General features: G+C 46.5%; 1 protein-coding gene across 1 annotated transcript in view; it reads left to right on the top strand.

The window, feature by feature from the left end:
* The window catches only part of gli2a (GLI family zinc finger 2a), a 103,928-nt gene that overhangs the window by 16,114 nt on the left and 64,316 nt on the right, over positions 1 to 23,498 (top strand). The window contains exon 2 of the mRNA XM_061234887.1: positions 6,472 to 6,617. Within this exon, the coding sequence (XP_061090871.1) occupies positions 6,503 to 6,617 (115 nt within the window). The 5' untranslated portion in view covers positions 6,472 to 6,502. The remainder of the gene's footprint in view (positions 1 to 6,471; positions 6,618 to 23,498) is intronic.

The raw sequence follows: 23,498 nt of genomic DNA, 5'->3' as shown, positions 1-23,498 counted from the left end.
CGGGGGTGTTTAACTACATATAAAGAAATTCAAGGAGAAATTGCATGGGAAAAGGTGCAGTTGGAGCATCTGACTTCAATTTTGTGGAGCGTAATTACTTAGTTCTCCTTGCGGAGGGAGAGAAGGAGAGGGAAGAACAAACGCTTGAAAAGAAAGGCTTTTTCTGCCTTGTTCATGTCTGTGCACAGATCAGATTTTTATCATTCAAATGAAATGCGGTTGTCTGCAGTCAGGCTGTCATGTTAGCCTGCTCTGGGCAAGTTTAGGTGTGTGAGTGTGTGTGTGCCGGTGTGTATACGTGTGTCTGTGCTTGAGTGTCAATGTGCTTGTTTTTTGTGTGTGTGCATGTGTCTGTGCATGAGTTTGTGCGTGTTGTGTGTGTGCCTGCGTGCATGAGTTTGTGTGTGTGTGTGTGTGTGTGCATGAGTTTGTGTGTGTGTGTGTGTGCATGAGTTTGTGTGTGTGTGTGTGTGCATGAGTTTGTGTGTGTGTGTGTGTGTGAATGCATGCGTGTGTATGCATGAGTTTGTGTGTTGTGTGTGTGTGCTTGTGAAAGTATGTGTGTGCGCGCATATATGTTTGTGTTGTCGTGTCTAGGAAGTGTGTGAATGCATGCATGTGTTTGTGTGCATGAGTTTGTGTGTGTTGTGTGTGCGTGCGTGGGTTTGTGTGTGTGTGCGTGCGCGCATATATGTGTGTTTGTGTGTGTGTGAATGCATGCGTGTGTGTGTGCATGAGTTTGTGTGTGTTGTGTGTGCGTGCATAGGTTTGTGTGTGTGTGCGCATATATATGTGTTTGTGTGTGTGAATGTATGCATGTGTATGTGCATGAGTTTGTGTGTGTGCATGAGTTTGTGCGTGCGTGTATTTGTGCATTTGCGTGTGCGTGCGTGTATTTGTGCATTTGCGTGTGTGTGTGTGTGTGTGTGTGTGTGCGTGTGTGTGTGTATTGACCATGCTGCACAGAGGCGGTACTGCATGTCTTTCCCCTGGAATCTGAATGAAATGGCACTCATGTAAACAAAGTCAAAGCTTAATTGATGGGTTTACTCGGATTATCTGATGTGGAAATAATTCTGGGGGTTTATGGCTTCGAAACATAAAGAAAAGAAACTAAGTGAGTCAGATGAAGTGCTCGGTAAAGAGGAGGGGGAACCACAGTGAGAGGGGGTAGAACTCAAATTCCTTTAATAGCTGCCAGACTCCAGGTTTTTTATATTCTCCGTCCTTCATCTTTTCACTTTAAACATTAAAGAACTATCCAACAGCCCCGTACACCTGGTCAGACTTTTCTGAGCTGTTATCAACACTTAGTGATGTTATCTACACGATGCAAGCTGACACTTACGGGTATATTGCGTATTCTCTGCCTCAGTATCTTATCCAGTACTTCACAAGTTGTTTTTCGAACAACTTTGTTTTCATATTTGCATGGCGCAGAGAAAATCTGTTTTTTTACTGCCGGTATTGATGTGGTAACGTAGTAACACTGCAAAAAAACAAAAAATACGTCAATACCAATAAATATTTTAGCCTTACGTCGAGATTTTAAATCTTATTTCAATTAAAAAAGACAAAAATAGTGCCATTGAGGGAAACAGTTTCAAGATTGGCCAATGGGGAGAAAATTTCACTTGTGAAGCAGACAGTAACTTAGATCAAGCTGATATTTTTTATTTGACAGAAAAAAGAAGTTCTTAAGTCTTATTAAGACTGACTTTTTTTGCAGTGAAACAGCCAGGTGCCTAACCCCAAGGAGGCAGTTGTGTCCTTAAGAAGACTCTGAGATTAGCCTCAACTGCCTGGCTAAACTAAGCTAAGCTACAGACCAATAACATGGAGGAGTGTTCGATGTGAACAGCACCTCCGAGGCGCTCTGATGAGTAAATTAGTGAGAAGAAGAAGAAAAAAGGAAGGATTTCTCTGCAGCGCACGCTGTGACGGCCTTTTGAAGAGGCCCCCTCTCCGGAGAGAGCCCCACGTCTCTCGGACCGTGGTGGCGAATAGAGAGAGAGAGCCTCCGTAACCGGCAGCCTGGTCCGCCCGGCGACACAGGAGGACCCCCGCGAGCTCGGCCAATCCGGGCCTCGGTCATGGATGTGCTTCCGCCAGGGGGTTTGGGACGGTGAATTAGGAAGGGGTCGGGATAGGATTATCCCCAGTTGTGCCCCCCTCCTCCCTTTTCCCCTATCCTCCCACCCCACCGCCACCTTTTGTCACGTACGGGGGAGGTGGTTCTGATCCCGTTCGCGGGATGTTGCTTGTGCTGGCAGCCCTGTTGGCTGGCAGGAGAGAAGGGCCCCTCTTGTTGCTTGTTTGCGTTTTCCGCCATCTGTCTGTCGGGCTCTGGACACCTGTACCGGCCCATCAGGCCTTGGCCCCCCTGTCACTGGGAGGGGGCTACCACTCAGACAGGAAGGGGTGTGAAGGAGGGGAGGGGGGCAGTGTTTTTGTAAAAAATAGGGGTATTCCCTCCCAAAGACACACTTTCTTTCCCACTGTCAGTACTGCGAGCTGAAAGATCTTTGACCTCACGTTCGGCGATTTCCTGCTCTTTACAGGCAAATACGGCTATTAGTACCTTGATTTTTTTCCCCCCACAAATGACCATGTTGTTTGAATAAATTATTCAACACACTTTTTTATTGAATTATTCACTGGCTATGAGCTGGGAAAGGGAGGAGGGCACCGCATTAGAACTAACAAGGCACTGGAGTAGGACGACATTAATAAAACACTGCTGCTTTCTCCGAGCCACACGTTTAATCAGACTCGGTTCTGCATATTAAAATGGCCCCTGTTTTCTAATAACAACATGGCAAAGAAGCAGGAAAAACAATATCTGGGCACTGGCCCCTGTGACCGTGTGCCAAAGCCGAGAATAATGATAGAAAAAGAACACATGGCTCACACTTAGAAATACAAACGTTTCGCGTCACATAACGAATGCGTTTCTCTCTAAATAGGATGACGGTCAAAGTGAGTCTTTCAGGTCTAAGTTGTGTAGGGGTTTCTGTGACCTGGTGCTGACAGGGTCAGCCCTGGGGGGCGTCGTACGTGTAAACAGTAACAGCGCGGTAACAGAACTGGGAGAGGTGCTGAAGTTTTCAGTAAGGACGGTGAAGGAGGTGCCCGTGACAGAATGGAGGAAGGGGGCGGTGGTTTTGTAGGAGGGGGAGTTGAGGGGGGTATGGACTTCAGTTTTGGCGGAGGAAAACAGAAACAGATGCCTTGTACCCCTGTTAGCATCTCTCTGCTAATCGGCTTACCTTGGCAGAGCTGGTCTGGGGGGTGGGGGGGGGGGGGATCACTGCTGTAAGTTCACAGCTCAACAGACTGTACTCTGAACACTGCAGCTACACCGTATCACAACATATCATCTGACGATCCCGCTCAAAAAAAATTGAGAGCATGAAGCTTTTATTTTTAATTTTGTTTTTAATCATATGGAAGTCTTACAACTGAATCCCAAACAGCGCAGCGCATAGCCTTTTGGTATTAGGTAGGCATGTACACCAGCTTGTTAATGCAAGTATTTAATCAGCCAATCATGTGTCAGCAACTAAATGAATAAAAGCATGCAGATGCATGCTTCAGCTGTTGCTCAGACCAAACGTCAGAATGGGGAAGAAATGTACATATACACTCAGTGGTTCTGAGTGTATATGTAACAACTGAGCGTATGTGTAACAACCTAAGTTGCCCTTATTAATGACCATCGTATTGCCAGCGTATTAAATCTTTTTTTACATTCTCAGTTCACCATAAAACAGTAACCGCTATGGGAGACATTTCCACAATAGATGCTGTTATACATTACTGAAATCAGGTGTGCTACTCAGTATCTGTAAAGGAAAACAAACATTTGTCCTGAAATGAAGGCCTGTGGACTTTGGGTTTGGCTCTCATTTAAAGACGCCCTGCTCCCGCTCTTATGGGCGAGGCCACGGTCGTTACCGCTGCCTGCGTTTCAGCTGCTGGCGTGCGCTGCTCTTGGCCCTCTCTCCAGACGCAGGTGCACTGCGAATTAGGATCCACGTGCTGGGACGGGTCCAATGCACACTCCTGAAATCCGACTGAACGCGGTTACACATCGGGTTGTTAGATTTTTGGAGGAATGTGTCGGTGTTTTATTCTGTCTTTTGTTCTTGCAACCGTCATGACAGTAAAGCGGGTAGAGACCTACTCGGTGTCCAAGTCCAACGTCTATAAAAGTAATTAAATGTTGTAAGCGTCTCAATTTAAGGCGTAAGTACAACCCGGCAACAGCTGTAAGGCAGGTGTGAGGTGTTAACCGAATGAATTTGAAGAGAATGTTTACGCCTGAAAGTGTTGACTATGGCCTTAGTTAAGGTATTTATCAAGCAACAAGCGAGTGTGTAAAGCACTATCATCTCAAAATCAGTTCTAATAAAAATGAGTGCACCCCATAAAACATTCCAGAGCAAACAAATAAAAACAAACTAAACGCAAATCTCGTAAAATAAAACCGAGTTGCTGAAAAAGTATCGGTAAATCTTTCAAAAATGTCATTGTACTCTTTACTTCCCTGAGTGAAAAGGCACCTTCACAAAGCTTTTATTTACTTTGATGATGTGGCCAAAGGTTCAAACACTTAGGAAAAAGAAAATAAAGCTTACCGCGTAAGCTCTTTAAGAGTGTCAGCTGTACGCCAACCGAGGGTACAAGCCAAACACGGTCTCGGGGGGCGAAGACCCCATCCGCCACGAGCTTGTAACACTTTAAATTTCAGGTTTTATTTTTCTTTTCAGGTTAGACAATGACAAATGCGGTTGAGCGCAAACAGAAGCGATAAAAAGGCGAGGAAAGCGGCGGCTCTGGGTTACGTTGGAGGCCAAGCGGTCGCCCAAGAGCAAACCCCTCCCGCTTCCCTGGGATCAGCGAATGAAAGGCCCGGAATGAGGCCCTTTCAGCCCCAAACCGCCGCGTGTTTGCTCTGCGCTGAGGATAATCTCGTAGGTTTCCTCAAAGCAAAACAAGCGGCGCGCTGCCAGGCCATCTCCCGCTTACTCCAGTGTTTGAACGTGGAGGAGCAGGCGAGACAGGGCCTAGTCAGCACCAGGCCCAAATTCAGACAGATTTTTACATTTGCTGACTGAAGAAATGGTACTAATAGCTGTATAATGGTACTAATATCTGTATTTGCAAAACAAGCAGTGTGCTGCCTGACCATCTTACACTTAACGTGAGTGTTTGAACGTCCTCACAGAGGATTTATTGATTGTATTTGATAATCATCAGGAAAAATACAAGGAGAACTTTCAAGCATGAACAGCATCCAAGAACTGTCATTAGAAATGACAAAGGATAACACAAGTAAGCTTGAAAGCTTATTTCCATTGTGTGCATTTAACCTTTATTTAACCAGGAATACCCCATTGAGATTGAAGTCTCTTTTGAAAGGGGGACCTGACATGAAACAAAAAGTCACCCAGGAAGACAGACAGTCGAGTTATAAACAATAAATGGAGAATGCAAAGGAAGTAAAAGTAATCAGAAAGCAGAACAGATGTTATAAGCAGGAGCATAAGCTTTCCTTCATGTAGACCTTTCACTTTCTAGCAAGAAAATACTAACCTCTTCCCTTGGGTATCGAGGGAGAAAACTTAGAATACATAAATCTGTTGTTCATAGTAGAAGTTGAAACAAGTTGAAATGTCTGCTAGTATTGTGGCTGTGATGCATTTAAAAAGTAGTTCAACCTACACAAGCACAATAACTTTCACAGCCATAAGTGTGTTTCTTCAGTCAGCAAATGTAAATATTTTTCAAGCATCAAGTTTTCCTTTTTGGTGTAGGGTTTTGTTTTTATTTTTATTTTTATTTGTTTGGTCTGGATACATTCGCTCTATAACAGTGGCTCTGTGGTAATAACAGCCGGTGGTTTCCAAGGTTACTGACCCAGTTTAGGACAGGTTCACTTATTAAAATTAGCATAATTATGTTTTTTAAGATATATGAATTAGCCAGTTTGTCCAGGGCGTTACAAATGTTTCATTGTATCTGGGTTGAATAGCTTTGCTGAACAATGTTGCATGCCTCCACTTGATCTAATTACCTGAGTTAATGCTATTATCAGTCAGAGAGGTGGAGGTGCTCGCCTGTAAATTTTACCTCGTTAATTTTCTCTTTTTAGGACCCTGCCTTACTTTATCAGGTGTTATGATAATGACTACGGAGTGCTCCCTCTGTTGGAAGCCAGGGGCATTGCAGTGGTACAGATTTGAATGTGCGAATGAGGAATCCGTCCTGTAGAGAGAGGCACTTCATGCAAGTGCTGTTTTCCTGTGACTGCAGTGTGCATCGTGAATACACACTTTTGCTGGTTTCCTTACAAGTGTGTATTCAAGTCTTGAGAAGTTGCTTTACTGGCAGAAATATATAATGTATAATCACTCACTCACTCACTCACTCACTCACTCACTCACTCAGTCTTTCTGTTTTTTTCAGGTCTTCTCTCCCCCAGTCATCGCTGTTCGCCATGGAGACGTCCACCCAGACTGCCACAGAGAAAAAGGAGTGCAAGATGTCAGCCTCAGAAGGACCCAGCTTCTCCGACCTCCCCAAGAAGCCCTCTCCGTCCACATTGGCACGAGGTGAGCCCCATTACCCACTGACCCACCTGTGTCAGGCCTGGTGGGAAGAACCTATCGACAGGTGGGGAAGTTTGCTTCTGGAGAACCAGAGCAAGGAGGTTTACCCCTTCAGTTACCCTGCCTCAACTCCAATTTCACTAGATTAGGTTGAAGTAAAGCATTTCAGGTGGAGACAAGAGTCTTCAGGTCTCATTGACAAGCTCATCAGTGAATGTAACCAAAATATCAGACCACTTTTATGATTGGCCCAAGAACTGAAGCTGCAATGAGGTCTTTGAGCAGATATAGCCTTCCTTGCTCACCCCTGACATAACGTAGCTATGCTCATGTTTCCTTTAAAATGTCGTATTTGAATAAACACCTGAGGAAAGGTGCGTTCAGGTCCATGCAGGGCTCACGCACCAGCGCTGCTTACAACAGTTTCACAACCTCGGGCCTGGGGACCCACTGTGTATTTTGTTACGGTGTCTTTGTCAAAGCCAATCTCCTAATCAAATAAGGTTGCTGAAAAGTTGTTTAACTTCTACCTTAATTGTGTGGTTAAACATCTTTTAACACAATGCAGGTTTGGCTTGTTGCCATTTGCCGTCAGTGAACTCCATTTTACACTGATGGTTTCAGGTTTCCACACTCTCTGGAAATAGGGCCCCACTGACTTCACCTGTAAATTTGCAACTGAATCAGTTAAAATGGAGCCTCTTTCAACTTGAATTATTTGCCATACAGTACAGATAGCAAGGGAAGTGAAAGCAAAAGTTGGTATAACTGACTTGACTGCCTTCACATTCCAGGGTTGTCAACATGGGACATTAATGTTTTCGGGCATAACTAGCTATTTCTGTGTGGCTGTGAGTGGGTAAATATTCCTTTAATCGACTGTAAAAGTATTTGGTTAAGAACAACCAGCAGCTCAGAGCAATACAGAGCTTGTTATTAGGGTAGCAACAAAAACCTTCATGCGCAGTGGGTTGAGGAACACTTAACTTACAAAGGCAGGGTTTGCGAAAGCTTCCTCCAACCCATTGTTCACATAGCTGACCCACTACCTTGTATGCCCAGTTCAGACCAAATATTTGCGATGTTTTAGAACGTCACAGAGAAGAGTTGCAGACTGTGAGCTCCCCATCTCAGAACTTTTCAAGCGGGCCCTGCTATTGCAGGCTATTCAACTCACCAAATCTCAGGTGGGCGAGTTTTAGGCAAGAGTCGGCAGTCGCAGCTCGTCGTGAATCTTCGGTCCGAACCAAACTTTACACGCACCCGTCTGACACCGTCTGGGACGGGGGAAGGGACTGATACAACAATGTCACCTTGGTGACAGGTGGCCAGTTTTGAAAGCTAGGGTAGGTAGCTGCCACTCCACTCTCACATACCACAGGAGCGGCGGCCGACCGAGCAGAAGAAAGGACGGCCGCATGAAATATACATCGCAAAGATAAAACAGCGACCTGGGATGAGACGCCCCTGGTTATAATCAGCCTCCGATAAGCCAGTCCCAAAGTGTCCCCTGCCCCAGTCAGAGGTGACTTACAGTGCAGATCTGATGGGAATGGTAATGTAACTTTGGCGCATTAATATGGAGGCGGTGCTGTCGGACAGTGGCAGTGCAGCAGGAAGCGGCCTGGCTTGGACAGCGGGGCAGCGGGTTGCCATTAGGAACGGACGCTTACGGCGACGCGGAGCGCGCGGGTGTTTAATGCTTTTTAAATGCGCTGATATTAATGACGGGTAGCGTGGCTTCAGTGCGTGTGTCCAGGACAGGGCAGAGAGGGAGAGAGCCAGAGAGAGTGAGAGATAGAGAGCAAGAGAGAGAGAGGGGGGGGGACTGCATGTTTTTTAAAGATGTCAGTGAACGTGTGATGAAAGTCTGGTATAATGAGGTTGAAAGACCTTCTTCTTACCTCTAGAGTATAAAAGTAATGAATTACTTAAAATGGCTGGTTGAGCAGTGGACGACACGGTCCTTCTGAGATCGACAAAGAAGGCTACCTTTGAAATGGTAATGGGACATATCATACTGTGGCATCTTTAGCGCCTAATGAAGGGCTTGGTGGCCTGCCATCGTAAAGTAATAATCATTAATTGTTAAATAATTGGGTGGGAAATAGGACAGCTCCCCTATTGGCAACAGAACAAACTGTGGCTAAAAAGTTTCATTGCATTCTTCAGCCAAAAAACACTTCTTTGTGTGCCATGTTCTTATTAGAGAGATGAACAGTAGTAATGGATGGGTTTTCTTTTAGCAGTGGAGAGGTCAGACATTCCCCAGACTGAAGGAAAGACCATGGCCCTGAAGGCCTTGATCAGAGCCATGATCACACAGTAAAATGTTCAGTGTTAAAAAGACTCTTACAGAGTAGATACTGTACGCTCTCTATTGGAGTCATATGTACTCTACTAGTCTTGAATTAACACTGGACATTACAGTCTGCAGCTCTGGCTGTCTGGGCTGTGTGTGGCGTTATTCCATGGTGGTATTTGCCTGCTGTTAGAGAGTACGGTTTGCACACATATGTACAGCCTTACTGCGGCTACGTCTTGTTCAAGAGGAAGAATGCTCTTCTGTAGCCATTCAGTACAGCAGATTCTGTAAATGAGGCATTGATTTAAATTCTATTGGTCAATGAAAATCACCTTGACCACTGAAGGCATTACTTTCCAACAGCAGTGAATCCCATCCATAGTATTGATTCTGGAACATTTAAGTTTCTCAAATTTGCCACTAAAATAGTTCTGAGAATGTAGCCAAAGGGCTCGCTGTCCAGCTCAGCAGTGCATTCATTGTTTACTGTTCTGCTTCGTGTAAAATGGCAAGTGTGGCTTGGTAAGGTGTGACTGCAGAGATCAAAATGGTGGCAGCAGTAGGTTTTTACACCTTCGGAGTACATTTGTGCTGATGTCAGAGACCTTGCGCAGATTGTACTCTTTAAAGTAGATCGTCTTTGACATGACACCAAGGCACGTGTGTTCAGAAAGGGCCCAGAAAGGGAAGGAGGGAGGGAGAGAGAGCGAGAGAGAGAGAGAGAGAGAGAGAGCAAGAGCAAAGGAGAGAGAAGGAGCAACCAACGGAGAGCAAGGGGGAAAGAGAGAGAGAAGAGAGAGAGAATGCATGTTTTTTAAAGATGTCAGTGAACGTGTGATGAAAGTCTGGCATAATGAGGTTGAAAGACCTTCTTCTTACCTCTAGAGTATAAAAGTAATGAATTACTTAAAATGGCTGGTTGAGCAGTGGACGACACGGTCCTTCTGAGATCGACAAAGATGGCGATTGAAGGCTACCTTTGAAATGGTAATGGGACATATCATATTGTGGCGCTTAATGAAGGGCTTGGTGGCCTGCCATCATAAAGTAATAATCATTAATTGTTAAAGAAACTTTAAAGAAATAGGACATTGGCATCCACACTATTTTACTAAAAACTTTTTGTAATTAAGATTCTGCGTGTCCTCTTTTGTGGCTCTGCAATTAGTATGCACATTATAGCTGGGGAACTGCAAGTGAATATGTAAGTAGAGCAATCTTCACACTTCTATAACATCCTGTGAGATAGAAGTATAATCTATGCCTTCTGTTCCAGCTTATATTTGCATGTTTCCTTAAATGGAGACTTTAATGAAAGTTGTAAAAAAGGCAACTTTATTTCCAAGACTGTCAAATCCATAAATAATTCAGTTTAAAAATAAACACTTTCCTCCCGGAGTGTCTAATAATGTGCTGAAGCATCATCTTCACCTGATTGTTTAGATTTACTTTCTTCAGCATTTTAAGTTAAGCTGATTTTGTTGTTGAACTTCTCAAGATAAAAACCAGTTGTCTGAGGCAAAGAGAGATTATGTGAGAAAGGAAGAATGCCCTTCTCTAGCCATTCAGGGCAGTAGGACCGAATGATATTGGTCAATGAAAATCACCTTGACCATTGAGGCCATTACTTTCCAAAAGCAGTGAATCCCATCCATATTGATTCTGGAACATTTAAGTTTCTCGTATTTGCCAATAAAATAGTTCTGAGAATAGTTTCCCAACTGGAAAACAAAATAATACAATATTTTCTTCAGCAAGAGATCATATTTCAGATGTGAAATGGTGGTTTATTTGATAAAAGTTGATTGGCGCCATATTAGAAATGCAAGTCGCTTAACCCTTTGAAGAGTAGGTTTTTTAGAATGTTCCGAAACTCCATTGCTTTTCAATGACGCATTTGTGATCTTACACCTTAAAGGGTAATCAAATTCTAGATTGTGTTTTTTAGCTGGAAACATTGCTGTTTACACGCCTACTTTATAGCGACACATTTTAATCTATGCAACAATTTAGAATATCGTAACAATGATGTCATTTTGACAGAAAAAACTGTTATAAAAGCATCTTCTGCTGACCTCTAAAGTTGGATTTGTTTTCTGCTGTCCACGCCCCAATCTCTCTGGAGGTACGTCTATGTCATATCGACGTCAATCAAGATATCAAGTGGGAAAATCGTTGGTGCCCACAAATGTGTCCGTTTACATTTTAACAACTCATTTTCTAATTCGGACAACCAGCTGTTTAGTACTACAGGCAACACTGTTGGAATCTGATTGGTGAATTGGAGAATACGTTTGGAAGAAGAACTGAGGGTCCTCAAACTGGAGGTGATTTTGCAATCAGGCAAAACAGCATTTTTACATTCATTCCCCTGCTGAAAAAAAACAACTCAAGCTAGGTTTTGAAACAGCTGGTTGACCATTGACAGTTCAGGCAAGCTCCTAGCTCAACATGGTTTAGCTGGTTGACCCGTTCAGACCAGTTCCCAGCTCCCCATGGCTTGACCAGCTCAAGCTATGCTTTGAAACAGCTGGTAGCTGGACGACTAGCTACCAGCTCAGACAAGCTAGCAGCACTAGCTGGTTGACCAGCTCATATCCAGCTAGACTAGCTCATGACCAGCTTGACCAGCTCAGTTTTCAAGCTGACATAGCTGGATTTTACAACAGGGTCCATACTTGCAAAATATCTACAAATATATATTTTTTATTATTCATCTACAATGAAAAGTAGCAAGGGGCTGGCTCATAACCGGAAATCCCAGAAACAGCACAGCCTTTCGTTAGAGATACTTGGAAAGTTTGGGGTCCGAATCGAGTCCCTTGTCCTCAGCCGCCCACCACAGCGTAAGCCACGTTATTGTAGCGCGCCCGGTCACCGGACACAGGCGAGGAAGAGCGAGAAGAAGAGGAGTCGGCTGGGGTCTGGGGGAGACGCGGGCCCTTGAACTGGCGGAGCGGGAGGAGCGGGGCGGAAGCGAGGCCTGTAATATACGGCGCCGTTACTCGCCGCTTCGCTGTCGCTGCGTTGTTTACGACAGGCCGCCCAAATCTCCTCACCTGAGCGGGGGCCACCTCGGCGAACAGCCGCGGCTCTATTTACCCCCCTACCCTCTTTTTACATTCCTGTCCCCCGTTATTTATTCGGAACAATTTCCTCTCTATCAAAGGACGGGGCTAATGCAGACTTTTAATATGTTATTTACACATAAAAAAACAGCTATTTACAGCCATCTCCGGCTGCGGAGGGAGAATGAATGGGCCACTTCTCCCTCTCTTCTGTTATATCAGAGTTTAACAATCTGGATCGCTAATAGAACCATTTATCATGGTCTGGTCATTTGTTTTATGTTAGCAGCCAGGGTCTTGTTCCCTGAGGTCTATGGAAATGGAGGTGCATATAATGAACTCGAGTGAAAGAGTCACTTTGTTTAAAAGTGAAAACAATGCTCAAGTCAATTAAAATGAGACCAGGTGCCTTTTCTTGTTCTTGTTCTCTCTCTCTCTCTCTCTCTCTCTCTCTCTCTCTCACCCTCTCTCGCTCGCGCTCTCTTTCTCTCTCCATATGAAGATGTGCTTTCAGCACAGTGAAAGGAATGTTTTTTTTTATATTAGCAGTAGCAGTAGCTTGTTTATTTAATGTTCTTGCAGGTGATGTAATGGGCTTTTTAAAGTGGCGGCCAATGAGTCCTGAACCACAGCCCACTTTGTAGAAGCCAGCCCCCACACTGCTGGGGTTTCGAGGGGGGGGTGGGTGGGGTGCAGTTCGGCCTCAATATGCATTGGACTCCGCGTCTCATTAATGAATTTAAATGGCCGCCTGTATTTCTTCTGACAGCCCGCATCTGTCAGGCTGGAGGGGCTTAAACAGGCTCACAGTGATAAGACACCCGGTCTGCAGGTTTATTGGCCTATTTCACTTTCCGTACTGTGTTCAGCATTAGGAGAGGCACGGACCCGGCTCAGGTATTGTGATATTGCAGTCGTAAAAAATGTACATATATTTATACTGTAATTCAGAACCATTCCTTTTATGACGATTGTGTTTTTCACACACCGGAGGTGTTCCGGAGAGTTCTGCTCGCATCATCAGTCACTAGAGAATGTCCTACACGCAATGTAATCTTAATTACAAATGTCCTGTCAGATAACCTGTGTGTGTGTGCAAAGATCTTTAAAATGATACTTTATTTCTTTTTTTTTTTTAATCTTCCTTATTTTTCTGTTGCTTTCCCTCCCCCTTTCTTTCTGTTTCTGTGCCCCCCTCTTTCTGTTTCTCTCTCTCTGCCCCCCCTCTTTCTGTCTCTTTCTCTTTCCCCACCTCCCTCTCTCCCTCTCTCCCTCTCCTCTTCCCGAGCCCCTACACGTAAACTAGGCCATCGGAGCGAGTCCTGGTAATGATTTGATTAACTATGTTTGGTGGCCCATCACATATATCTTGCTGAAAGTGAGTTTGTCACGCAGGGGGGGAGATTGATGCTATGCGCTAAGCATCTCTGCTTCCCCAAGACAAATTTCTTCTGGGTCGGGCCGTCCCTTGTGGGTGTGGGGAGGGGGGGGGGTGGCGTGGGGGACGACGGCAGGTACTTAACACCTCCCTGTCTGCCCCCCAGGACCAAGCCCCTGGTCCAAACACACTGACTGACACAGGGGGGGTAGGCCAATTACACATCAAGCCCCCAGGTAATAATTTTACTGCTGACGATTAACAACAAGGCCACAGATTTACAAGCCTCATTCATCACGCATATTACACGTGTAATAACCGTCGGAACTTCGGTCAGCGGACGGAAACGTGCCCGAACGGGAAACAAACCAGGGGTTCAAACCAGTCCCTACGTAGAGTCCCGCTACGTAGCGGCGTTAGCGGAGGCGCGTACGAAGCGTAGCGACCGCGCGGTTTAGCCGTTGTGCGGAGTCACAGGCCTGGACAATGGGCGGAGGTAGATGGATGGCGGGGCCGCCGCGCTGTGTAAATAGTTTCTTAAGAGCGGCGAGTTAGCGATAAGGGCAGTTTCTTTATCACCCTGGGGCGAAGTCTTCGCGGACGACAGTGAGTAATGGACGGGGGCCCGACGGCAGGCCCCCGCGGGCTGCATGCGCGCCAGCTACAGAGGCAGCGCTCCCAGGGTCAGGCCACTGGCAGAGAAAAATGTAGCCCAAAAAGCCCGCCGTCCACCACCCGACTCCAAAAGGATGGCCACTAATCTTCCAGAGAGGGGGAGGCTCTCCTCTCGTTTCCCCCCCTCTCTAAATGAGCCCCTCCCCAAGAAGACTGCAGGCTCTGGGGGGGGGGGGGGGGTACGTCTCTTTTTCTCTCTCTCTCTTTCTCTCCCTCTGCCTCCCTCTGTCTCCCTTTCTCTCTCCTCTCTCCTCTCTCCCTCGCTCTCTCCCGCTCATTAGTTAAGGCTAGTTACACACAAGCAGGGATTTCTCGCACAGGAAACACCTGCTTCCAGCTAATGACCTCTTGCGTCTTATTTCTTTGTCAAATGTGTAAAGATTGGCATAGCAGGATGTGTGGGCTGACAAATATCGCAATTATCACTTAAATTAAAAAAGTACCATTTTTTAAATAATGAAAATTAAGGTGTCCATATATCTTATAATTTCTCGCCGGTAGATAGTAGATAGATGGATACTTTATCTAAAAGAACAGCAGAGCTCTGTTTTTACTTATCTGTGTTGTGAGCATACGCAGTCAGCTAAACAGCCCTAAAAATAACAACTCAAAATAAATGAAGGTAAAAATAATTAAAAGCCAATAAATCAGACAGTGTGTGTTACGTCCTGCACCGCAGTACACACAGCGCTTCATGCAGTATCCCGGTTCGCTGACAAACCCCTAAATTCCTGGTAATGCACGGGACGTGACACACTCAGCGGATAGATTCAGAGCAATTTTTCGATGAAGAGCAGGATTTGATGGGGCTGGATGATGACCTCTGTCTCCACTACGGGCTGCTTCATGTCAGCGTATCAATAATGTCCAGCGTGAGGCGATATCTGAGATGCAAGTATATTACAGGAAGGCCTATTGACTGAACCTCTGTCCCCTTCCAGTTATTAGAACCGAGCCGCCACGTGTTAACGCAGAGGTGGCTGAGACAGCGCTCAATTTCTGCCTCTCCCACAGGGGAAACGCTCCTCCCGTTCGTAAAGTAATGGCACTAACGAGATTCACGCTAACATTAATTTACGCAGCTTTTGTAAACATTCGGTTTGATGGCTCCCCAAGATCCCCGCCTCCCTTTATATTCAGTTTCACTCGGGGAGAACGGGCTGGTCTAAAGGGGGCTTTAAGCATTAGATGCAGTAACCGAAAACAGAGAACATTCCAGTTTTTCACTCTATTTATAGGCAGCTGGTCGCAGGATGAAATCAGCTAGAAGCACACGAGGAAAAGCAGTCCTTGTGAAAGTAGTCGTCTCTTCTGCCTGCGTGCTCAGTCATTAACGAAACTTCTGGCTTCTCTGAGTAACGGCCTAGATACTCCAGGAACTGGGGGCTGGATGGGTGCTTTTATGACTTTACTTAGAATGAATCACAGTGGTTTTATATTTTTGAAGTTATTGCTGAAAAAAATCGCAGAACATATTTTTACTTTTTAATCACTGAAAAATAATGAAGAAGCCATGCATGGAAGAAAACTCCAAAGGGATATTCCAAAGGAATATTTGAGAACATTGCTTCTTGCAGTTGTAGTCATACGCAAGGGGAAAAAAAATATATTAGAAAAAATAATTGAAACTATTTGGGGGGAAATTCATTCTCCAATTTATGATTCAGTAAAGATGAAAAGATGCTGCTTGTGTCTTATTTAACTGAAGCGTTCAGATGTTACTGAAACAGTTCCTCTCTTACTGCCAAAGTACATATCATTCATGAAGACTGAGGAAAAACTTCTAATCCCAATTCAAAACTTGAGTCACTCTCAAAGAAAATACAACTGTCATGTTATTTGTTGCAGTCGAACAGTCCACGCCCACCGCAAAGTCTGCAGATAGAGGCAATAAAGTGAGCGTTAGGCGATGTCTTCGGACGTAAATCTCTCGGAGCCAAAAAGGTGTTTGCAGACGCAGGGCCTCGAAAACAATGTTGCATTCCTGGGAGAGAAGCGGATATATGGATGCTTTAGGGGATTAGCCGAGCCCCTCTCTCCCCTCCCCTTCCTTCTCCCCTTCTTTTCCTTCCCTTCTCAAAGGAACGGCACGCCATTCCCAGCATGCTCCGCTGCATGGCCGCTACCCCCTCGCATTTCGTGGCTACGTTATTAGGCCTCGCCTTTGAGAGGAATGAGTTTTTGGATGGAGGCCCCCCCCCCCCCGAGTAGCAGCCAGTTCCAGGCTCGCCCAGACGGGAAGGCCAGCGGAGTGCCAGAGATCCTCAGCTGCGGTTCCTAGTTGGAGTCCCCCCCCACCCCCCCACCCCCCCGGCAGTGTTAGTCTGCAGTCAGACACTGAAACAACAGGGCCCGCTGACCGAGGAAAACTACAATAAACAGATGGCGGTAGGAGAAACATGCAAAAGAACAAAAACGTCAGCTGGACCGGGGAGCGCCCTCGTATGTAAACGTGTCCCCCCGCTTTGGGAACACGGCTGAGAACGGGGCGTGTCTATCCCCCCACCCGCTGTAACAAAAACACCGAATGCCCGCAGCGTGTTATCCCAGTGCGTAACGCAGCGGCTTGCGCGAGGGCGATTAGCCGTGAGTCGAAGTGCATGTCTGGAGTCATCTGAGCGTTGAATAAACGCGGCCAAAATAGAAGGGACAAAATCCCCAAGTGCTACATCAGCCATTTCCTCCTCAGTACAAATAGACCCAAGTGCGCGGGTCCTTCCTTGTGTGGAAAGGTATGTAAGCAAAGACTGTTGACACAGACCATCCTGCAGTGACACAAAGCAGAAACTCATGTACGGTTATCTTTCCTGACAAGTTACATGGGTCTTGAAGAACGGGCAGACTTTCGGCCACCCGTCACTCCAGACGGGTTCATCCTGGCAGGCAGGCGCTTGAAATAAACGTAACCTTGTGCTGGAAGACGCTTGAATGAACTCGTAAACCTCTTCCGATACGGGCCTGCTCGAGTTGTTGTTTGTGTTGTAGCGGCTGTTCGGTTCGGCGGAGAAATTGATTTCTACTGACACCGGAGTTTTCCCGCTGGGAGGCAGTTTGCCGGTAATTACAGATCTAAGGTTGTATTAGTAACACAGTCTACGGCGCAGTATTAGCTATCAGCAATTAAAGTAATTATCGAGCTGCTGGAGCAGCAGCAGCGTGCTGCCCGGTCGATAGCCTGCACCTGCGAGCCTAACCGAATGATCCATACCGCGAAAGGACAACAACGTCATTCCTAGCGCCCGCGATGCACCCGCAGTAGAACGACAGATCCGAAGCTTAATGATGCAAAATGTCTTTCAGTAAAACGTCCGTGCGTCTGCGGAGCGAGAGGCGGCCGCAGCGGGAGGGGAAAGCGGGGCGCTTAGAGAATTCGCCGTTTCCCACAGACTGGACGCTTGTGTGCAATTAGGCTGTTTTGTGTTTAAATATAGACGGAGGGGGTCGTGACCCCGGCGGCACTTCCTGTACACGCTCCAGAAGTAGGCTCCGACGGGCTGTAGTAAACCGTGGGACCAAACAAAATAAGCAAAAGGGTGTTGCTGTCAAAGAAATGGCTGACCCAGGGATAACAAATATTGAAGCTCCTGCTGCCATAGATGGTGAAACACCCTTCGCTGTGGGTCCCAGGTGACTGGGCTTGTAGCTGGAGAGTCGGTCCCTGCTGAAAAAAACTGTTCAAACTAGATTTTAAAACAGCTGAGAGCTGGTTGACCAGTTCAGACCAGCTCCCAGCTTGACATGGTTTAGCTGGTTGACCAGTTCACACCAGGTCCCAGCTTGACATGGTTTAGCTGGTTGACCAGTTCACACCAGCTCCCAGCATGACATGGTTTAGCTGGTTGACCAGTTCACACCAGCTCCCAGCTTGACATGGTTTAGCTGGTTGACCAGTTCAGACCTGCTTGACATGGTTTGACCTACTCAAGCTATGTTTTGAAACAGCTGGTAGCTGATTGACCAGCTCATACTCAGCTAGATCAACTTTTGACCAGCTTGTCCAGCTCGATTTTGCAGAGGAACCCCTTCCAATTCTGATAGTCGAGTGATAAGATAGGAATGACAAAAATAATAATCAGTGATTAATAAGCTCTAAATATTTATCCCCTGAAGTAAATTAAGTCTTCTTCAGTCTGTACTACTGTTAGTACAGCTCTTACCATCCATAGTCCAGGGGTTGATTTAGCATCTGTTAGCACCCAGGTTGAGAAAACCAGGCTGCATATAGCTATGAGGCAATGACAAACCATAGCTTGCAGGAACTTATGAGAAAATTTGGAGCCCCATAGTAGGCTCCATAAGAGTCATTGTGTCCACTGCACTAGCCTCATGTTACAGTTTGCTATGTGCTTACTGCATAACTTCTGTGTGGCCCGCGAGCGGTTTCCAAGACAACGCCAAAAATGCAATAATTTCCCCTTAAGGAAATTCAAAAAGCCTGCTCTTCTTCCAAAAATATTAGATGGGAAGCAATGTTTTTTTCCACCCTGACAAGTTCTCAGTTTGGAAGCCAAACTTTCTCGCAGCACCAGCCATTGTTTGAAGTTTCATCATGCGTCTGTACTGACAGATTCATTCTGTGGTTTTAAGAGGGGGGCGGGCCCAAAACAAACTGGCATTTTTTCAACAACAACAACAAAGTTTTCAGCGACGACGAGGGAAGGTTGACGTGCTCTACACGACTCCCTGACTGCCAACGTCTAAACACCCTGGGAGGATTCCTTCCCGTCACTGCTTCCAGGCGCGTATTTATATGCTTTTGCTTTACCGCAGATGAAAAGATGCATGGCGTCATCAGCTAAAAGACCCTGGATGAGTCTGTGGGCCCTCTCTTGCACGCACGTTTTTGGCAGCCGCTTCAAAGACCTTCGGGGCCATGTTCAAACCCTGGAGACCTCCTGAAATGGATCTTAAATGAGCAATGTCTTATCAGTGAGTCAGAGAAAAATCTGGAGTACTGATCCAAAATGTATGACACTCACTGAGTAACAGGAAAATTTGGAGTACTGATCCAAAATGTATGACTTACCGAGTTACAGGAAAATCTGAAGTACTGATTCAAATGAAGGTCAATCACTGAGTTCTAGGAAAGTCTGAAGTACTGATCCAAAATGAAGGACTATTACTCAGAGGAAAGTCTGGAGAAGTGCTCCAAAATGAAGGACAATCACTCAGAAGAAAATCTGCAGTAGTGCTCCAAAATGAAGGACAATCACTCAGACAAAAATCCGCAGGACTGATACAAAATGGCCGATTTGACAAGGCAAGGAATACCTGGAATACCGAAAGGTGCAGTAAAGTTATGAAGTAATAAACTGTGGTTTTAACATGTTGTGACAGAGATTATAATCATAATTATTAACCTCTAAATATACCCCGACGCAGCACATGCATGTGTGATTGTTGCCCTCCGCAGACAGATGTTTCGCTCATGTAAGTCCTTAAGAGAGAAAGCCCCACTAAGTCCCCTTTATTCAGCGCAGTTGTGGTCAGAGGAACAGGGCTGCGATTCCCACGGTACAGGCAGGCTCTTTCAGGAGAGACTCGCAGCTAAGGCGCAGTTGCGTGTTTGTGTTTGCAGCCGCTCATTTCGTCGCGCAATAACAATCATTTTCTCTTCAGGTTCGTTGTGTTTTTACAGTGGGCTTAAGTTTTATTGTGTGGGCTAAACCCCTTCATGAGTTCGGAGCGGGCTCCCCCGACCGCGTGTCTCCAGACTCCGTGCGCCGACACGCGCGTTTTCCCGGACGAAGGCCGTGGGGTCGTGCCAGCTAGCGCCGGCTCCTGGGGTTAGCCTGCTGAAGTTCCCACAGTCCTGGAGCGGGGGCCGAACACACGCTCCAGTAACGATCGGGGTTTGGGCCCGGGCCTAAATCAGCGCTAAACGCCCCGTTACCGCCCAGACCAGCCCAACCCGCCCGGTCCCAACACCGCAAGGCAGCTGAACCAACAGCGTGGGCCGCGGCGGACGTTCTTCAGGGCCCGCCCCGCCAGGCGTGGGCCGGAACCGCGCCGGCGACCTCAAGCGCATGTCTGCTGGCTCCCTGGGACATTAGTCATCAGCGGAGCGGCATCAGTCAACAGGACAGGCCGTGCATTAATGCGGTCACTGTCGAGCGTGCGCGCTCACACAAATAGCGCAAGGTTTATCGAGCGTTAATAAATCACAGGGGCTTCCGCCGTGATGTATGTCTGCTTTCCCGCGCCGCGCCTTTTCGCATTTGCATGAAGCGCGGTCGAAGAATAATAAGGGGCGTGCGCCGGGCACTGCAATTGGCTGGCGGGAGACCGCGAAAAGCCCCGGAGAAGAGGCTTTGTGCATTTTTGGGGTGGAGTGTTTTTTTTTTGTTTTGTTTTTTTTCTTTCAGAGTAGGCAAGTTTAGTTGCTGGGACTGAGCCAGGGAGCTCCGTGCCCCAGGTAATGTTTCCTTCCGTCAGACAGGCCTCGCCTCGCTGGGGGAGACGCCGAGCCGTCTGCAGCCCGACAGGACCGCGGCCCAGGCCTGCCGGGAGCCCAAACAACCCCCCTCCCCCTCTCCCGACGTCCGGCAGCCGATTACAGGCTGACCTTGTCAGGGAGTCTCCTCCCCTTATACGTCAAAATCCGTGAGCCCGACTTTCTCAGGGTTGCTCAGGTCCCACTGTCCTGTGGCTACTTTATGAGTGTCAGATCTGGGTACAATATATTGTTTTGGATTCATATACTTTTCTATGCTCAATTAATCTTGGCTGGTGCACTTGATCCAACCAAGAGGACCAGGAGGTGGGGCTTGCACTTTTTGAGAGTAATTTCATTGGTTCCATTACATCAGACCAGCTGAGTAATGTGTAGAAATATATTGAATCCAAAACGATTACGTATTTGAAGCAGGTCTGATGAGTGTGTCAGCGGCCCACAGATTCACTCAGCTCACAAAGACCGCTAGTTTATGATATGAAAATGCTCAGAGACCTCTGGTGTGAAACTCTAATTAAAAGCTTAATTTGTGTACCGTAAGCACTGTAAGCATCTCTCCCTCAGATGTAATGCAGGTCTAATGACAGTTACTCTAAAAAAAATTATAAATAAATTATAAAGGGCAATTGCATGAAATAACTGGATGGGGCCAACTGGCACAGCGAGCAGGTGAAGAAATTATTCCCGAACTCAAGGCCACCATTTCACATTCAGTGTTCCAACTGAGAGAGAAAAAAAGTCAGAGAGAGCTGTGGTGGGGGGTGGGGGGGTGGTGTTGGATATGGGGGGGGGGGGGGTGTATAGTGATTACTGGGGGTCCGAGCACTGCTCTGTGGAGAGACCTCAGACCCCAAAATCTATTTTATACCTTCTGCTTCAGTTGTCCATCATAATGACACATGATTTGCTAAAGGATTTGCTATTGGTTAACTTTCTCCCTGGAGCACTGGTTACATGCTCTGAGGAAAATGTACACCCTGTGTAGCAATTTGTCTTTTTTTATATATTTATTATCAGAACAAATGAGTTATTACAGGCTGATCTGATATTACAATAAATTAGGTCCTACTGCAGCCACAAATGTTGAGGACATTTGTTATTTGCAGTTGCCGGGTCCACTGCAAAAGGCAGGGAATTAACTTAACCGCAAAGGGTCTTTTTTTGGAGCGCCTGAAACCACTGTTTGGGCTTTCTTTTTTTAGCCACGCCGCTGTCAGAAAACACACGCAGTTGTGTGGAAGCAACGGCAAGGAGGAGTCTCCGTAAGCTTCTGCCCCAGTGTGTGCTTTTAAGTCAGCCTCACTACTATTTAGACCAGGACAGCCCAACCCTGTACCTCGACATCTACCATCCCAGAGGTTTCTACTACTTAGCACCTGATTCTACTAATTAGCAGCTAAACGCCATCTCCAGGGGCTCATTCCAATTGCTTATTTTTCTCTTTTTTTTCTTGCTCTTGTTTCTACTCTTTGCTCCATCCATCGTGACAGGCTAGGGAAAGCGGCAAGAAAAAAACTGGAAAATTGAGAAAACGTGAATTAGGCAAATGGAATGTCCTTGCTCCTTCAAACGTCAGTTCAAAGACACGTCAGTTAGAGCGATTGGAATGATCCCCAGCTGTCGAATGAGGCGTGCTTTGTTAGGGCTGGAGGGAAAATCGACAGGACGGTATACCTCCAGGAACAGGGTTGGGCCACCCTGGTTTAGTTCTTTGAGTCAGTTCTGAGGAAGTTGAATGTAAAGGTTGAGTAATCTCCCTGTAACTGCTTAAGAAAACACCGTTGGACAAAGGGAAAAAACCGGAAGCTTCATATCCAGTTTTACCCATGGCGTTTTAAATTGTGATTGAAAAGCACAGCTGTGTGCATTCCGGGCGGTTATTAGGCGTCATAACAAGCTGTCGGCTGTGGCGCTCGCTGGTTTGAAGCTGAGGTGCTCAGGATTCCTGTGACATTATTAAAAAACAGACCCTTCTACCCGCCGTCTACACACCCGCGCCACTCAAAAAATAAATAAATACAATAAATAATAATCATAAAATAATATCACTTGAGAGCAGGTGGTTTTCTTATTCTCCAATTCCACATAAAAGTTACTGAGGGTTTTGTCCGTAAACACACCGGAGTTAATGGTTGTTCTCCTCGTTCCAGCTTCATTGGATGACTGGAAATGCCTTTGCCCTCGGTGAACGATGGCTGTTTGTCATAGCGCTCCGCCCTGATGTATTCACAGTATCAAACATGTCGAGGTCCACTCCACCAAGGCTGAACGAGTACTGCGACCTGCGTTACCTTGTAAAGCGGCACTCTTTTAGCATGTTCGTGCTGCAGGGAGTTTGAGCCTACGAAAGGGTCCTGTGCTCCAGTGTTAAAGTAGGGCAGGGGTAGGCAACCCTGTTCCTAGAGTGTCAGAGTCGGTCCTGGTTTTTACTCCATCCATTACATTACATGAGCCTGAATTTAGGCTATTCAGGCTCAGCCTTTTAGCTATTCATCAGACTCTTGTGATCAAGCTCAGATGGAACAAAAGCCAGAAACATCACTGGCACTCCCGGACCAGGGTTGCCTACCCCTGGATTATGGGATTCTCTGGAGAATTGCACCCCCGCTACAGCGTGCTGAAGGTACCCCCTAGGGAGGGGGCATGTTGAGGAGTCGCATAGCTCCAAGCTGCAGCCGTCTCCCACGCACAGTTCTATGAAGGCTTGTCTCTAAAAGAGTCCCTTTGTGTAGTCAGAAAGGGGTTTCCCCACCCATATCCCCATCACCACTCCTTGTGCCGTGTCACCCAGCCCTTCCCCCTCCCCTCGGGACCAGGGGTCAGGAGTGGGATAGAAGAGAAGGGGTACTGGAGGGAGGGGGGGGGGGGGTGATCTGTTTTCACTAGCACACTGTTTTAGACATCACCGGCGACTCTCCCACAAGTCCACACTAAGACCTGACGTGTGTTCAAGACAGCGAATGTTGTAGACTGTGTTTGCATCAAACAGATGCTGTTGAACGAT

The sequence above is a fragment of the Conger conger genome, chromosome 3 (assembly GCF_963514075.1).
Source record: "Conger conger chromosome 3, fConCon1.1, whole genome shotgun sequence".
NCBI lineage: Eukaryota > Metazoa > Chordata > Actinopteri > Anguilliformes > Congridae > Conger > Conger conger.
This window is presented reverse-complemented; position numbering and strand designations above follow the sequence as displayed.